This window comes from Hippocampus zosterae, chromosome 13, assembly GCF_025434085.1.
Source record: "Hippocampus zosterae strain Florida chromosome 13, ASM2543408v3, whole genome shotgun sequence".
NCBI lineage: Eukaryota > Metazoa > Chordata > Actinopteri > Syngnathiformes > Syngnathidae > Hippocampus > Hippocampus zosterae.
In genome coordinates, this window is record NC_067463.1 from 6,399,283 (window position 1) to 6,418,090 (window position 18,808).

Below are 18,808 nucleotides of genomic sequence, written 5' to 3' on the forward strand. Positions count from 1 at the left end.
AATTTGGCAAAATTTAGAATGACTGACTTAAAGATGCATTTTGAACAATAGGCAGCCGAGAGAAGGAATTAAACTTAGAACTCAAGGTACCACTGAATAGAAATGTGGTAACATTTATTTGATGTCAGCCAAATAAAACTTGCTTTAAGTCAGAAACAACTAACTGCAAGGACTGATAATAGGGTGGTGTTTTCATTCACGCGTGTGTTGCGTAAGAGTAATTAGTGTGTCCTGTGTTGGCGTGTGTGTGTGTGTGTGTGTGTGTGTGTGTGTGTGTGTGTGTGTGTGTGTGTGTGTGTGTGTGTGTGTGTGTGTGTGGTGACTTTTGTCAGCGGGAAGCACGATTAACTCCCTCACTGACTCCCAATTATTTCCCCGTGAGGAGATTAAAATCTCCCAAGTGAAACGACACACACAATTGGCCACCTTGAATCAAAATTTCCAACCCTCCCACGAGACGCTGTTTTCACACTCGGCACTTATCCAAACAGCTGTCCCCTGGATCATACGTTTTAGTTTGATGATTCAGCCTCTGTGTAATTTAGGGCAATATTTAATTTATCACGTCAATCTATTGTTGAATGGATGGTGATAGAATTGAAGGAAGTAGGAAAGAGGAAGAGGAGTAAACTTTCTGGATGGAAGTAGAAGGGGAGTGAACAGAGCCTTGTGTTTTTTGTTAGTTTGCCTGTCTAAATGCTAGCAGGCTTATTTTCTGGTTATTTTATAAATAAATGAAATCATATTAAAATACCTTTTATGGCTCATATTAATCTTTGTCACTTGTCATTCCCAATTGTTATTCTTTCTACCCACATTCTTGCTGCTGGAGGCTGTAAATTTCCCCAGTGTGGGACAAATAAAGGATATCTTATCTTATTTCAACTGCAAATTTGTTGCAGGATCTGAGCACTTTTGGCCTGTAACTGTATGTACTGTACTGATGAGTGGTTCTTTGTGTGTGGCGGTCACACTTGGAGCGTTTTGACAGCAGGGAGGCGCGTCGGTCCAGAGAAGCAACGAGTGAGGTGCATCGTACAATGTGAGGACGCAGGAAGTGACAGCGTGCTGCCATTCAAGGTCTCAATTGGTTGTGACCCACTTCCTCTCCACTGCACCACTGCATGTGCGTGTGTGTTTCTGTTGAGAGGGTTCCTCAATTGTGACAGGATACATGGGATTTAATTGGACAAATGTTTAGTCCAAAATTGCCTGAAATCTCTCTCTCTCTTTCTCTCACATGCACACATACACATTCACCCACACACAACTTCACTTTGCAGTGAAGAAACTTTCTTATGACAGTAATCTTTCCCCATACCACTCCTTCTGTTTTTGACCCCCCTCCCACCCCCACACACTAGTTGTGCCCAGATGTTGGGGTTGCTTTTAAAACATATGAAAGATAATAATAATATTATTATAACAATGCATTCCATGAATTTCTTTCCACAATGACTCAGTGCTCCACTCCAAGAAAAATGCAAGATGTAATACCCACATTCATTCTCTGTAAAAAAAAAAAAAAAAACACCCAATATTTCTGCAGCCTACTGAGCAGCTGTGACCGTCATCTTTGTGTTGATACACGTAAGTGTATTATACTGCCTCCATGGGGCTAATGTAAGCACACGAGGAGTGGCACAATAAATGAAATCATGATGTACATTTGAATTACAGTTGAATATATTCTTTTCTGAGTGTTTTTTCTTGAGTACGACACTATATGTCATTTGTTTTCCTCATAAAAAAATAGGTTAGTTTTTTGGGTGGGGTGGGGTTGAGGAGTTGAAACCAATTAATGGCGTTTCCTTTCATGTGAGTGGAGAAAGATGATATGAACGTCTTAAGTCACGAACGGCAATTTCGTCGTGACACTCATTAACCAGTTTCACAGCTAAATTAAGCACAGACATAACGCGTTCGACACTAACCTCTCTCGCGTTCTTCGTTTCTCCTTACTAGCTCATTGTGTTTGATAATCTTGACAGTTTTGCTTGCGGACAGGTACTCACTAGAGTAGAGCCAGCTATTTTGCATGTAAGCCATTAAAATGTCAATTTTCCACAACGTGTCTACCCTGTAAAGTTAACCTGCTTGATTTAATGTCGCCAGCTTTTAAGGAGCGCGCTCCCGTTTGTTAGTTTTTTTTTTTACCACGAGGACGCGCACAGTCACATTCAGCGACCGAGACGTCTGGAGTTCAGTTGCCTGTAGAGAGCAGGCAGGGCCACCTAACGCGTAAGTTTCGATTACTGATTTTAGTGGATTATAACGACAAACTGGGGTGGCTGAAGGATTTCACAACATCTCTTTTTAAGAGCAAGAATACAGGAGAACTAAGCAACGCCATTCTTCTGGGAATTAATTGTTCTCCTGAGGTATGGTTGTGGGCTCCGGCCGTGAGCAGGGAGCAACACCCGGGCTCCGTCAGTGTACCCTCGCCCCTTCGCGGAGCCTCCCCAGCGGATCCGAGAGGAGATGAGACCCGCGCTCTACCAGCTCCTCGCCGGCTGCCTCTGCCTATTACGAGCCGCTGCTGAGGTAACTACCGGTATACCCGAAAGTGGCAGGTTAATATTCTCTAATTCATTTGAATTATTTAACCGAACTTGAAACATTTCAAATGACAAAAATGAACATTTACATGTTTCTTGAAACACAAAATTGAATCCGGGTTTACTTGATTGACGAATATGTTTATGAGAAACGCATAACTGCGTTAACTCCTCGACTACCTCTCAATAAAACACCGACCTTCTCTCTCACTCTCCTTCCAGCAGGAGTCTCATATTCCCCGGGAGCTTGTGGAGCGGCTCTCCCGCAACGACATCCGGAGCATCAACGACCTCCAGCGGCTGCTCGAGATAGACACCGTAGGTAAAAATGCCTCCTGTTTTCGTCTTTGCTGTTCTTTATTAATAATGATAAGAATAGTATTTTAAAAGAAAAAATATAAAATGTAAAGAAAGCCTATCGCAGCTGATAAAATAATGAAATACCATATTGTAAACTGTACATACCGTCGTATAAATGACCTTAAATAAAAATGTACAAATCAGAGTATAAATGATACCAAACTCAAAATATGTTAGAATATTTTTGGCAAATTGTATTATTAATAAAAATATACAAATCTGATAATAATTGTCTTAATAAAATAAAACATCATCATAAAAATATAAAATAATAAGTGACATTAAAGACAAACAACAAAACTAAGACAACAATTGTGCATGAACAACTGTAAAATAGACAGATAAAAATTTTAGTGTACACCCAAAATCAATATTCTAGCAAAGCACAAGTCATAAAAATAGTATACTTTTTTTGTTTGTTTACAAATTATACCATGAATTTAAAAAATAGAGTAGTATAAAGTAGTATAATTTAAATTAAACAAAAATCATGCAGAAAAAATAACTTCAAAATCCCCAAATTGTAGCATGACAACCATTAAATTCCCACTACATGTGTGCGGATGGGGCTCTTAAGGTCGCCCCTCCTTCCCAATCAGTCAGGCAGTGGCATGAAAGAACAAATTGGATGTATTTGTGCAGTTGTCTCAGGGAAAGGATGCTGTCCTCTCATCTCATTACTACAACGTTGCCAAGACAGCGACTTGCCCCGACTTGCTCTTTACACTCTGGGTGAACCCTAAAAACGTGTGAGCCGCTTGCCAAAACCTAGACGAACGATTTGGAAAGGAAAGTGGCATTTCAGCAATTCCACGCGGAACTTGGAAGGCTTGAGAGGATTTCGCTTGTGGGACTTGAGGCTAAGACGTTTGCTTAAGATGTCATGGTGATCTCACCCTGCCGCTAAGGCTAAGGCTAACACTCACGTCCACATGTACCCAAGTGGTTCTTAAACAAATACTTGAGTTTGTACTTACATAGCCTGACACTATATGGACAAAAGTCTTTGGACATACCTCAGAATACATTTATGATTCAGCGCTTGAACGGGACCACACAGCATGACAATTGAGCATTTGTGGGATACATGTCGTTCTTTTTATTAAAAAAAAACATTCAAAGGCTATTGTTTTTCAATTGAATGGTAGTGTGAATCAACCTTGGTATAGAGCAGTGGTTTTCAAACTTTTTTTTTTTTAAACACCAAGTGCAGTGGGAACCCAGCCATTCGCGGGGAACAGGGAATGGTGATAAACCAGATGTAATTAATGGGAAAAAATAAATTAATACGCCAATTTTTTGGAATAAACTGGGATAACCCTCCCATAAGCCCTTTCTACAAAAAAAAATGGGGAAAGGCATGTTATTGTTCTGTTTGACATGATACGCCATTGTCATATATAGATGAACAAAGAAGTATTCTTTTTCGTAAATAATTTTTGGACCAATCAGGAGAAACACTACATCCGGGGATCTCTCTTGGTACACTAACGTGGTTTGGATTCACGTCTATAGATAGTTTTCCCGTAATGTCACGCACTGCCATGTTGGAAGTCGACACATTGTTTTGTTCCGGTACTTAGACAAGTGTGTGTGTGTGTGTGTGTGTATGCATGTGTGTGTGTGTGTGTGGAGATAACTTCCACACAAAAGAAGCTTTTCCAGAGCATAAATGGCAACTCTGCTGATTCATTTTTCACGTGTGGTGCCACCATTAATCCTGGCATCATTGACATGCAAATGGTTAGTGTGATGCCCCTGCAAACCCCCCCGCTTGAGGGGGGTGGGATCAAGTGCCTCACTTCATTATGCTGTTGTCACGCTGCCCATTATTTGGTCTGCACTGCAAGGCCACTACGTTGCCATGTATAATTCATGCCGGAATTCCTGCACATCAGGGTTGAGATCAGCCAAGATTTTTTTTTTTTTTTTTTTTGTGAGGCGCTCCTACATGCAAGAGACTCTTCGTTAGGTACACCTGTGCAATCCACAGAATGAGGAACCTACATTTTGGGCCAATGCGGTGTGAATTATATTCCTCCATTTTAATTCAACTCAACGTTATTCATAGAGCACTTTAAAATGTCCCGAGACCAGTCCACATTTGAGGGGGATAGACCTATTAGTCCAGTTATAACATAGATAGCAAGCAAAATCATTCAGTTACAGAGATATGAGACAACCATAGGTGGTCAGAAGTCATGTCTGAATACATTTTTTAAATGCATTTACAAACTGTCTTTTGTATAGACCATTTGAGCCATTTTCACACTATAGCAAGCCCACAACATGGCTGAGAAGTCATTGTTTATCATACCATCCACAGTCATGGGTTCATGTCATTAAATGTATCACATCCTCAACCTTGCTCAACGCATTCATAATACAAGCAGGAACAAACAAAAGTATAAAGCAGCATTTAGAATTGTGAAGAATTTAAAGGTTATTTTACATGTGTGTGTGTGTCATTGTGCTTTTTAGATATGATTTGAATGAATGGGCCATTAATCGCAGTATGCAAAACGGTGTCGGCTCTGATTGACCGTTAGCTAGCAAATACATGAGACAGAGGTCCATCATAAGCAAATAAAACGCAAAGTCAACTTGGATCAATCACCACATGGAATGTGTTTTCATGCCAGCAAGCAAACAGGGGACACGTGGGCGCCCCCGTAAATGAGTTATCGTAATCCCATCAAGACGGAGCCCCTGATTGATGCTTGCCTATGTGTAATGACATCTGTGTAACGAGTTTGTGCGGAAACATCTCAGTGCTTCCCGAGCTCCATTTTCAGGACACTGTGAAACTGTGAGAAACATCAGATGGGCACATGCACGTGTGAAATCTTCTCATAATAATGAGCGTGATGCCTATTGAGAGTTCGGCTTGTGTATGTCAGATGACACAAGGTTAGGGGGAAGCTTAAAAAGTACAACGTGCGACATCCTGAGGTGTTGTTTTGTCTTAGGTGCAGAAAACGAGGCGATCGAGGAGACCAAACACGACTATGACAAGGTCTTCTCTCACGCCTTCCCGGAACTCAAGCAAGAGCAAACCCATGAGCGTTACAGGCGGAGCACTCGTGAGTGCGCACTTAAAACACACGCACACATGCACAAACTTGATGCGCAAACACATGACACGTGACGCAATGGCGAGACACAATGTGCATTCGAGACAATGCTGAGACATTCATACGTAGATGCACGCACAATACAGGTGGTGCCATGTCAATCAATCAATCAAATTTAATTTCTACAGCACTTTTCAAACAGAATAACCCACTCAAAGAAACAAATATGGGTATAGCGTTGGTGAGACGCGCATGTATTATTATTATTAATATACTGTGTGACACAAGTACAATTAAAGTCAATAAAAGTGTCTCTTGGTCGCCCCCTGCAGTGGTGGAGGAGGCCTTGCCTGCGGGCTGCAAGGTGCGCACCTCAATCTACGAGATCCCTCGCAGTCAGGTGGACCCCACCGCCGCCAACTTCATCATCTGGCCGCCGTGCGTGGAAGTGAAGCGCTGCACGGGCTGCTGCAACACCAGCAACATGCGGTGCCAGGCAGCCCGCAAGCACCACCGCACCGTCAGGGTAAACGGATGAACTACACGAGTGCTCTGCCCTGTATCTAGAACGAGATCTGCCTCTGCACCGAGCAACCAGTTCTCCACCAAAATTTACTAGCTATTTTCATTGTGATTCCTTTGCATCTCTGCATATTATCCTCCAATTTCTTCAATCCAGGTGGCCAAGGTGGAGTATGTGCGGCGCCGACCCAAACTGAGGGAGGTGCAGGTGCAACTTGAGGACCACCTGGAATGCACGTGCGCCCACAGGCGACAACTGGGTCCAAACTCGAGCACAGACAACGGTGAGTGAGTACAGCCAAAAGGTATTTATGGTTCTTTTCCTTTCTCTGTGTGCGTTTCCTCAATGCAACCCACTTCCCGCTGCCGAGAACAAATTGGTTTTAGTACCACACAGGAAAGTGGCCCGGGGCTGACCTTTCACCTTGCTGACTCACAAAAATCCATTAAATCAATCAAATTTAACCCGGCCCATCAAGCACTTAGATCATCCAGAGTCCTTTAATATTCTTTGCATTCATTGACACATTTTTTTTCATCCCTTAAAATTGATTAATGAAAATGTTTCCTTATTTATTTTATATATTTCCTTCCAACTGTTGAACTCCACTCCCAGTTGTAGTCTAACTCAGTATAACTGAGAAAATGGACGGACAGATGGAACCTTCGAGAGACACCACAGATTTGTTACAGAAAACAGACGGACTCGGACTATGTTGTTTTGGCTCATCGTTTACACTGTAAAATCTTAAACGAACATGTCCTCGGTTTGATCGTCTTTTCTCCCATCAGGCATCAGGTGAACAGAACACACTGATTGCACGATGGAGTTGGCGCAGCAATTGGGACAAGAACAAGACAAGGATATACTGCACTCTTTTTCAGCCTTCTAGCGTCATGCTTACGGAACTTTACATAGAGGAAGTCATGCTGCCACCTTCTTCGGACCTTTGATGGATATTTGACCCACAAAGACGGGCAACCTACTAGCACACCGTCGTTTCCTCAATGGAGAAATGGGATCAGAAATGAGGTGGGACTTCTTGCATATGGTAACCCGCTCATCCTCTCGGATTATAAACTGGGATGAATCCTCTCCAGCGCATATGATTAAGTTTCATTGTTTTTTTAAAAATATATATTTTGACATTTATCTCGCACATCGTGTGCGTTCTTCATTTGTATAACCTATGTTTAACGTCACAAAGAAGACAGGGGAAACATCCTCCAGATATGTAACCATTACTAATAAACTATTTATATGGGAACATTTGTCCCGAAAGGGAATACAATCGTCCACTGTGTGCGTGTGTGCGCGCGCGCGCGCGTGTGTGTGTGTTTGAGGGAGATTATGCGCAGGATCATAATGTTGAGAAGCTAAATTCTCCACCCAGTTGTAACTGAGAACAGCACGCAACTACAAGTCCGCAGAAGAAGAATGCGGAAGAGGAAGGTCACTGTTTGCGGAGGTAACTCCATTTGTTTTATCATCTCCACTTTACTTTTACGGAAGTCAAACCATGCAGCCTTTGTCAAAAACAGCCTTCGAAAACACGACCAAAGAAGAACATGATAGCTGTGTTTCCAAAGCCGCTAAAAAAAAGGGGGGGGGGGGGGACAAAAGTGGGACTGTTCGGTAAGTCACATCACACAAAGAGAGGGAAAAAAAACCCTGTGCCCGCTCTCTAATAAATGGAGGAGGCTTGGTTATGTTTCCGGGGATGCTTTGCTACATCTGGCACGATGTATCTCTGTGCAGGCAAATCTGTTTGCTTTTCTGCATCTGACACATAATGAAATCTCAAAAACTACCACAGCACCCTGTGGAAAAAAAAATGTCTGCCCGGTGTCATAAAGCTCCATCTAAGGTTATGTTTTGGGGCTGCTTTGCTACATCTGGCATAGACGGGGTTTTGTATTCATGACATTTTCAGACCGTCAGCGTGAGTTAAACATGAGATGTTTGTATGAGGCATTTTTACAATTTCCCAGAATGTTCAATGCATGCTTTTTTTTTCGGGAATACTCTTTTTAATTGAAAAGTCATCATTAGTGTGTCACTTTGCTTGTTTCGTTACCCAACAAATCGCGTTTTTGATCTTGAAAATGCCTGAAAAGTGGAACTTTTTCCGAAATCTTATCCGCATCAACTATGGCTAGGTTGACAAATCGTTCTTCACGCCGCATCCCGGCATCTCACAAAGGCGTATATGTCATGTGCATGTTGGGAAGAGAGAAGCCAGATGGGGGATAAGCGAGCGTAAGTGAAAGGTGAGAGGGAGGAAATGAAAACAGACGGGCTGGAGAACAATGCGTGTGTGTTGAAGTGTGTCTCAAAGCCCGAGAAAATGCCATCTCGGTAAAGCTCAGCTAAGCAGATTAGCAACATGCTGGCTAAAATGCTCGATGCGACCTGACGCGGAGAGTTGACCACAAATCAGGCAACCTCATGTTTGCATTGTCAGTTAGAGGCTGGAAATAAATGTGATTATCACTGCCAGCCTTAAAATTGACCCCTTTTCTGCTTTTGTCCAAGCATAGAAAATGGTTGTCACATAAGTGAAAAAAAAAAGAAAAATAAGAGTCACATCGGTTATATTTGTTTTCATCTTAAAACTGCCTTTTCGACAATACCTAAGGTTTACGTTCTTCCGTTTGGGATTGGTTGCACCTCGATCTCAGAAAGACATGCCGAGCAATGGAGAACAAAAAATAATAATAATGTCCTTGCTGCAAAATGGAGGCCGCGGAGTATCACACTGTGGCGTCTGGCTGCAACTAACAATTATTTTAATAAAATTGATCAACAGCTAATTTTAATCAGAGATAGCTTTATGTCTCTCAAAATGTCTTTCTGACATCGTCCCCCTCGCCCCCAGCATGTTTGAGATATTTTCATTTTTTTGTAACCATGGCCTATAAAGTCTTGCGCAATACGGATTTTTACCATGCGTTGTCATTTCTGAAGTTTCAGGGGGGAAAAAAATCCACCTGTTGCTGAACCAAATCTGAATGAATCCCTATTAGTGTTACTTTTTATTATTATCACTATTATTATTATTATTATGAAAACCTGATGTGCTAGAGAAATAAATCGGGGCGGATTCGGAATCCATGCAAAAAAAAAATCTAGATAATGGTTTCCTCGCATCTCTAATTTAAAAACCAAAAACAATTTTGTTCACCAGTGTAATTGATTAATGTGTTGCTTATTTTGTCAAATAATCATTCATTCATTCAATGAATTTAAAAAAAAAAACATGATTTAATTTCCATCACTTTATTTGATAAAAGGAAACTTGAAAATGCACAAACATTAATTCCGATTCAGTTACTGGTTTGGTACGGAAGATGGGTGAAAGTAGTACAAAAATGTTTTCCAAATTTAAAAAAATTACTCTAACGAAACCCTTAGTGGGAAGAATTCTGAGCAATTGGACAATATTAAACTAAAACACTTATGTAAACAATTTATCAACTGTCAAAAATAATTATCGGTTCATTTGTTCATTGATTGTCGATTAATTGAGAAAACATAGCACCTCTCGTGTGGAGCTATGGCACGGCAAAAGAGGAAATAAACTAACATTAGCACGTATGTTTGCTGTGCTGCTTGGCCACTGAGTGACCAGTCACGAAAGGTATCTGAGAAGGCCAGGGACTCAATATTAGTGGCTGTCATGGTACACCAAAAATCCCGATGAGTTATGTCCCTTGGTTTCACAGTCACGGATTGGCTCACATATATGACCATCGAGGCAGAAAACCACCCCTGCTGTCAAACCCCACAAAGTGACCCCCACCCTCCTACACGTCTCCATCCCCTGCGGTTCTTCCTCTTTTGTTTCAGCCCAAAAAGCTTGCCTCCTGTTTGCTGAGGCACAAAAGAGGAAAAAGACATCTTGTGGAAAACGGAGACAGGGAGTCCACTTCAGCTCGAATGGGGGAGTGTTAAATACTTTTTAATGGACTCTGGAGTGGGAGGCTTGTTAAAGATGTGACGTGGTGATTGAGTGTCACTCATGGAACATAAACCCTGCCGCTCCCCCGCCCCTCTACCTTGTACAACAATCAAGGCAACCTATTTCAAAGGCTTGCCGTGAGATTAAGCCGTGCAGCTGTGAGCAAAGTCCGACGATGGTTTTGATGTTGTTCTGGCATGTTCCGCCCTCTTTAATCCCTCATAGTCCTGCTCGCATTTAGCTCAAAGCCATTAAGAGCCATTGTGATGCCAAAGAGCAGCAAGGAGAGGCCATAATTCACTTTTTTTTTATGAATCCACCTTTAAAATGCATTTTAACTGTTATTTTTCTTACCTGAGGATAAAGTTGATCATTTTGACAAACCACAGCAAACTGTAATGTTGCCTGTCAAATTTGATGAATGAATGAGTTAAAATCATCAAAATAAAAATGGCCAAATACCGCTTTTCCTCTATACTTTGCACTTCGGTTATTGTGGCTTCAATCTATTGCAGAGTTTTCATTTTTGTCCTTAACCTCTACCATTGCGAGTTTACCTTTTCACGGGTTTTTCGCAGAGTTAAAAAAAACGAAAGCCGTGTCTGTAAAGTAAACCAGCGTGTACAGGATGTGTTGACGTACAAGTATCATCCCATGGAAGGGTTTTACTTTTTAGTTCAAAATAGCTTACTTCAACTTCCCGAATCCCTCGACATACGCCGGCCAACGGTAGAATTTCTTGCTTTGGTCAAGTAAATCCATCCGAATTGTGTCGTACCAGCTAGTTAGCGCTAGGCAAAGCGTTCAACTCTCATCCGGCGTCCAACTGGTCAAACGCCCTTCGTATGCTGATGTGACGGCGTGAGAGGCAGACAGTAAAGTGACAAAGACAAAGGATAACATTCTAATTGAATGGCCGCGCTGTTTTTTTCATGCCGCGATGAGAGGTGCTAGCCACCAGCTAGCTCGCAGGCTGAAAAGACTCGTGACAGACTCGTCCAATGCATCACCGCCTTGCTTAGTGCTGTGTCAGTATGTGAGTCCAAATAACAGAGAGACTTCAAGGGAAGTTAACCATTTATTCAGTCTGCGCCTCACACTCTGTGACAGATATTTGAGCACATGCTCCCTGCAAGTTAATTACCCACAACGGTTTATGTTTCAACATTGAGGTCAACGGAATAACACAAACTTAACTGTTCTGTAAAATGTGGCATGCAGAGAAGATGCGTTTTTAGGGGGTGTCGACATAGCTAGCTAGCTAACCGCAAAATGTAGCGGTATAAATCAACCAGGTAATTAAAACGAAGTGATTCAAAATTGTGCAGGATCATCGTTGATGCAAAGAAAAGCACAGAGTTGCCACATAGTGGGTGAGGAGTGACTCTTGCTTGACACCCAAGTGCGTCACTGTGTGCTGTCTTAGTAACGCCCCCAAACACTCTGGAAAACTGAAATGGTGAAAAACAATTTAATGCTATCTCTCCACAAGTGAGTACTGCATAGTTTTGTCCTTGTTTTCAACTTCCTCAAACGTACAGAATGTATTTCGACACTACTTTGTAATATTTCACTTTACCGGATCTTTAAAGGGTCTAAAGGTCATGACAGTTGACCTCAATTCCCAGATGTAATATTGATGCCAAAATGGTTTCTGTGGTTTTTGTGAAAACTTTAAAAAATTCATACTTGGCTCGTGAAACGCATGCGCAGGGGTAACAAGAGGATTATCTGCAGTTTGCACGCAGCAAAGAGGTCACTTTATGAACCCGAGTGAGGCTCAAGAGATTATCATCCGGGGAATTAGCGGGATAGTGGAAGATGGAAAGTTGACAGGAAGTTAAAAAAATAAAATAAAGAGGGGCTGCCTATGACATTGAGAATTCTTTTCAAATCTATTACTTGGGCTATTTAAAGATGCGCAATGTTTAGATTTATTCAATCAGTTCCTATAAGACAAACATATTCATTGATATTGTTAAGAGTCATGAGATAAAATTTATGATATGTATATTTAGAGTTCAATCATACATTTCTGTTTTTTTTAAAGTATATTAAAAAGTACAATACAAACCAAAAAAATTACAAGGCCAAATTATCTTTAATCTTGAATTTATTTTTAAATTTTTATTTACCGGTATATATTTTTATTTTTTTGCATCCCTCAAAAGGCACTGAGTAAATCTAAAGTAGTAGTCATAGCAGTAGTATATTAATTTGAAAAAATATATAATTATGAGGGCGGCCCGGTAGTCCAGTGGTTAGCACGTCGGCTTCACAGTGCAGAGGTACCGGGTTCGATTCCAGCTCCGGCCTCCCTGTGTGGAGTTTTGCATGTTCTCCCCCGGGCCTGCGTTTTCTCCGGGTACTCCGGTTTCCTCCCACATTCCAAAAACATGCTTGGCAGGCTGATTGAACACTCCAAATTGTCCCTAGGTGTGAGTGTGAGTGCGAATGGTTGTTTGTTTCTGTGTGCCCTGCGATTGGCTGGCAACCGATTCAGGGTGTCCCCCGCCTACTGCCCGGAGACGGCTGGGATGGGCTCCAGCACCCCCCGCGACCCTAGTGAGGATCAAGCGGTACGGATGATGAATGAATGAATGAATATAATTATGAAATGATTTGGCTCTCTCGAAAAGGGCAAGATACATCCAAGTCATCTTCAATATGATTCAAATGATAAATCAGTCAGCCCTCAATTTTTGTGGGCCTATACATGTTTTGAAGTATTTGACATGAGATATATATGGCGATAAAAAAAGACGGGAACATTTTTATAGGCAGAAAGAAGACCCGGGAGGGCTTCGCGGGGTCGCCGGACGATAGTAAATCTTCGGACTTTTTATTGAAGCCACATTTATAGAGCGGACACATGGTGCACTGAATGAAAGGTTTCCACAAGGAAGAAGCCCTGCTGCTACTCCCGATGATGATGATGATTTACACACAGTGAAAGAGGATAAGATAATCATTAAACCCCTCACATCAATAATGGTTACAAAGCAAGGCGAGGAAGCAGTGGGAGTCTGTGACGTTAATGAACCCTGCAAAGGATGGGAGGAAGCTTTGCATCCTGCTTGCAATGAGCTTTTATTCCATTCGCAAATTAACTAATGATAAAGCCTCTTCCTACGTTTATTTAGTAGGGTTTCATGTCAAAACAATCCCACACACCCTTTAATAGTTTTAGTAGTTTTTCTTGAGGTCATGTTAGTAATACAATGAATTATATTTATATGTTATATATTATATAGCGCCTCAAGCGCTATGCTAGCAGAGATGGGAGGTAATTTAATGATGGGACTGTTCGAAGCGCGATGCTAGCAGAAGGGTAGCTAACCTCTGCCACTAGCTGATAGCTGGCTATCTTGACAGCCAAAGGGGGATTTTTCATCAAAGTAATGGTCATGGGTTGTCATTGCTGCCACTGACGTTGCTGTCCGAGTAGAAATTGTAGTTGCCTGTACTTCTGGAATTCTAAACTAATGGTCCTATCAGGGCAGCTCACGAGGTGGCGCTTTTAAGGATCCTTCTGCCAAAATGTGAGTCTAATTGAAGTAGAATGTTTGTATTGGAGGTCAATGGAGCATACTCAAAACAGGTGGCAAAAGAGTATGAATAAGGGTTGATGATTAATTGAACCATCCCGTTGGTTAAACAAATGGCACTGCAAGACATCTTCAGGACCAAGGTGTCCATATGAAGTCTTGAGTCACACGCTGAGGCAAGTACATCAATCAGGCCGACTTAAAAAAAACAGAAACATCTGTCAGTCTGTAAAGGCTCAGAGGTGATCAACACGTTTTTTTCCCCAAAGACCGCATCGGGACTCCTTTCCCGACCTTTGGCTCCCAACCTCTTGACCTGAGCTTTGTCCCGCCGTCAGGTGCCATCTTGCTTTCCATGGGCATCGAGATTCCTTCAAGATAGTCCCACCCGAGGGGGGCCGGCTATTGTTCCTGCGGGACAAAGGAAGGGAGACCACCATTGGGATTTGCTGAGTCGTTAACTGAGTCTGAATTTACACTACCAATTGCGATTTAGAGCCATTTACTAAATACCCAAAATGTCCAGCATGAATGTGTACCTAAAAGGCAGCAACGACCCAACAGAAATAATCTGGACTGAAATTTATGCTCCACAAGACCTTGTTTTGGAAACATCTTACCTGTAGAGATCAAAGTTCTCCGTCTTTCCTTTTGGATTCTTCTTCAGGCAAAAACCAACATTGTCAACCGGCTTTGATATGACCGCATCCTCTTCACGTCGTGCCTCTTATTGTAGTTCTTAAGGACGGCATCAGAATTCTAATCCATGGATTTGCAGTGATCCCAAAACAAAAGTCATCTTTGTCAAAGGGGGACGCTGGGTCCTGCTTTCATTTTCACGTGGTGCACTTTGTTCTCTGTTGCCTCCGGCCTTGTTCGCTCCCCCCACCTTTCTCCTTGAGCTGGCACTCCTCCCTGGCCACCACAGTAGTTTATATGAGGGAATCAGACATGGAGGAAATAGGTGGCAAAAATTGGAGACTACAGATGTAAAGTTTCTCATTAACTGGCAAAAAAAATACAGACTACATTGTTTGGGCCTCAACTTTGGTTTCTCATCGACACACTTGTTCTGACATCTGGAATTGTGGGTAATATTTTGAGTCAGAAAAATAATAGAATTGTAGATTGATGGGAAACACATCACACTTTTTCTCAGCTTCTCATTCTCAGTGGCAACAAAGCAATGGGGGAAATGCGCCGAAACTGAGCCAAGCATGCACCTTCGCTTGTTGACTGAACAGCCGGTAAAAAGAAAGTAACATCCTGCCAAGTTGTGCGGTGCGTGCGTCTTTCAGCCCTCATTCACTCCCCAGTCATGTTCCTTCACATTGGGGCTTAATAAAGCATGTCACAAAAGGATAAAAACAGAGCCGTGGTTTGATGGGGAAGCAGGTGAAGAAAGCCAGAAGGATACACGGACGATGCAAACACTTAACGGGCGTATTCTCGCTGGTCTTTTGTCCGCCGATGAAACACATCAGACCTGAGAGAGGTCTTCCTCGATCAACAAGGGAGCCGGTTATTGACCCACAGCTCTGGTCATTGACCTGTACCTGGAGGCTGCACTCAGGTGGGTGACAAGGAGAGTGGCTGAACCGATGTCGCTTCCTGTCTGTTGATGTGAATGACCATGTGGTATTTTGGGAAAACAATGTCATTTCAGTCACAATAAGTCACCATGAACACTTTAGAGCCACAGTCCCTGACATTTTTCAAGCTGCGGACCGATTTCGCATTAAAGCAATTGATTGACAGACCAATATAGAAACAAATGAAAATGTATATAAATAAAAATAATAAGATAAGATATCCTTTATTTTTCCCACACTGGGGAAATTTACAGCCTCCAGCAGCAAGAATGTAGGTAGAAAGAAGAAAGAAGAGAAAAAAAAACTATTGGTTCTTGGAACCAATGGAAGCCCTATCCAATTTTTGGGCAATGGGAGAGACAGTAACACCCAGAGTGTGTTCATTTCTGATCTGTACTTTTGATTTAGTTGCCATCATTACAGATAGGTGTTTGTTTGTTTGTTTTTACTATTTTATGCCGGTTAGTGGGCTTATTGGTTTATTATCGTATTTGACTACTGCACAGAGGTTCAGGCAGATGCAGCTGGTTTTCAAAATTAAACTTCTGTCGGAGTCAGTTGAGCAATAAAATATCATTTTGTTCTGTCTCTCTGTGTGGCCTAGTGTTTGGGGACCGTTTATTTGGAATACCAAACTCGGGTGGGTGCTAGTTGAGTCAGTTAAGGCTCAGGCTGGAACAATAGCTTCTCACTTCTGAATCTTTCTAAGACCTTGTTTCTATCAAGCGGTGCAATTCGGTTTGGATAGATAAATCCTGATTAGGGTTAGGGAATAATGATAATTGCACTGGCGACGTAAATAGTGTGACATCATAGCAGCTAAGAATTGAATTTGCTAATTTGCATCATGTACCAAGTGAGAATTCTCTTCTCCCCCACCAAAAGCACACTTGACTGTCGCCGTCTTGACTGTTTATAATTTGTTTTCTATTTATGGCCTAGAGGTGTTGTTGAAAAAAACAATGACTATAATTTTTATTTTATTGCTGCTTTAGTAGAACAAAGTGACTATGGTGCGTTACAACAAAATCTGGTTGTAAAATAAGATATCCTTTATTCGTGCCACACTGGGGAAATTTATCTCCTAAATCAAAGACGCCACTGTATTTTCGTCCGTTTATTCTCTTTTTTTACTCTGAATGATACTAAAACAGATACTGGTGACTCAGACACACATACTATTGAACAATTCGTTACTTCAGTGTCAGCATGTAACCATAACAGCTGCATCATCTCCACAACACGGAAGAATTGGTGAACATGGATGTGATTTATCTAATAGATATAATCTGCCTACGAGCGAGGTTAACAACTGAGTGTGTTTGAGAAAGCGAGGTCACTTTGCTGTCACGCTTTGCGAGCGCTCAAGAAGCTGAGCCGAAACTGATTGGTTACCAAAATCAAAAACCCCTTCAACAACAAGGGAATCTATGCTTCTCTCTGATGTTAATACATAACATTAGAATTTCACAGTCGCATCACCAAGGGGCAAACTCATGAGAGCTAGCTGAAAACAAACACATATTGATATTTATCGAGAGCATGAAAATGATCAGAATCAGATCTGGATCATCTTTACTTAGGCAAGTATGTCAAAAAAACACAAGTTTTCCTCTGGTAGTATAGTCCACTGAAGTGTTGCAGAAAAATATAAACAATAAGAAAAAGAACAGACAGGTATTTGGGGAGTATTTTTTTTTTGACTGAATGAATATTGTCTTCCTGCATCTCTGTCCATACCTTTGTCATAGGTATATCTCACGGATCAATTCTAGGGCAATTGTAAATTTCTTTTATACTATAGTGTGTTTGCATGTGTCTGCGTGTGTCTGTGTGTGTGTACTGTAGGGTTGAAGTTGCAGAGGCATCAAGAAGGTCAAGCAAAGACCTGACAGCAGCTCTCTGCCTCACCTCCCACTGATCTGATGGCTTGACCTCAGAGCATCTAACTCCATAGCTGGAGAGATTAAAAGACAAAGAAATGAGCTCAGGATAAGCATTTGACTCATACGACTTATGAGTCAAATGGTGGGATCTTTGGACGCCTTGCCTGTTGTTACAACAAGCAACAAACAGAAATCCGATGTGTCCGGTCTCATCTCAGCTTCCTGTGTATCCTCAAAATATAGCGAGGAGGTTGGCGTGGAGATGGCTTGGAATGAGAACCAGATATCCTCTTTCATTACAATACAATACAATACAATACAATACATTCTGATTTATATAGCGCTTTCACAACAGCGGCAGCTGTAACAAAGCGCTTTACAAAACAGTTAACATAAAGTAAAATAATAAACACAACACACAACATAAAACACAAACAGTCGTGCAGTCCTAACCACTTTTCCGTCACACGCTTTGTTGTTTGAAGCGGTTTGAGATGAAAGAGGAGAGAATCAAAGTGTCCTTTAACCAGTGGATCAGAGACGTCATGCTCAAAATGAGCACACGTCGGCTACAAGCTAAGTTTCAAAGTCAACAAGAAGCTGTAGCATCCATTGACGAAAAAAGAGATTGGTTCACTTCTCCTGTCCCATGGAAATCCACTTCAATTCCAAGCGGCGACTCACGGTTCCAAATACGCATCGGTGCTCTTCGCCAACGCTCCTCTCTCCTCATCCTCAACTTCAGCGGCCATCCATCCAGCCGCACCGACGCCAACTGTCCAACAGCGCTGACATAGCCACTGAACAAATCGGGGTTGTGAAAAATGCTGCCCATTACTGGCGCAAAAAACACAAGCGCCCCAGGTCTGTCCAGCACCGACAGTCAATGGCGCCGACATTCGTCCCAATCAAAATCTGTGCTGGTACAGGCGTGCTGCCGAGAAGGCGCAACCACCAAGCACAGATACTGCTCCTTTGACGAATGTCGTGGCCAAAAAGCGCTGAAAACAGTCCATATCAGGTCCACACGATCAAACAACAAACAACATGTGACAAAACAAAAGACAAAAACAGCAAAAAAGAACAAAAAAGCAAGGCTCTTGAAGAGCACTTGCCGAAGGCTGCCTACTCGGGCGCCATCTTGGAAAAAAAAAAAAAAAAAAAAAAAATTACTTCACAAACGGCCCAGTTGGTGTTAAAGATTCACTCGTTGTTATTTACGTTACCTTCTTTATTATTAGCAGATTCGTGGCGCCACCTGCTGTTTGAATGTAGGTGTGGCATTGAAACAAACCACTCTTCAAAC

At 41.9% G+C, this 18,808-nt stretch overlaps 1 protein-coding gene across 2 annotated transcripts; it reads left to right on the top strand.

Moving 5' to 3' along the window:
• The first annotated feature begins 1,876 nt into the window (after positions 1 to 1,876).
• On the top strand, positions 1,877 to 7,782 carry LOC127612707 (platelet-derived growth factor subunit A-like). Of its 2 annotated transcripts, none has more exons than XM_052083465.1 (6): positions 1,877 to 2,544; positions 2,784 to 2,880; positions 5,888 to 6,001; positions 6,325 to 6,518; positions 6,672 to 6,798; positions 7,307 to 7,782. In XM_052083465.1, exons 1-6 carry the CDS (start codon positions 2,482 to 2,484, stop codon positions 7,315 to 7,317), a joined length of 606 nt encoding a protein of 201 aa, XP_051939425.1. In that variant the 5' UTR covers positions 1,877 to 2,481; the 3' UTR covers positions 7,318 to 7,782. The 2 variants fall into 2 exon arrangements, with proteins under 2 accessions (XP_051939425.1, XP_051939424.1); XM_052083464.1 differs by having other exon boundaries at positions 1,883 to 2,544; positions 2,781 to 2,880.
• The last annotated feature ends 11,026 nt before the right edge of the window (positions 7,783 to 18,808 follow it).

Bases quoted from the DNA above. Each gene is read 5' to 3' on its own strand.
- LOC127612707 (XM_052083464.1), top strand. From the start codon at position 2,482: ATGAGACCCGCGCTCTACCAGCTCCTCGCCGGCTGCCTCTGCCTATTA. The intron at 2,545-2,780 runs GTAACTACCGGT...CTCTCCTTCCAG, and splicing joins TATTACGAGCCGCTGCTGAG to CAGGAGTCTCATATTCCCCG. The intron at 6,002-6,324 runs GTGAGTGCGCAC...CGCCCCCTGCAG, and splicing joins GCGTTACAGGCGGAGCACTC to TGGTGGAGGAGGCCTTGCCT.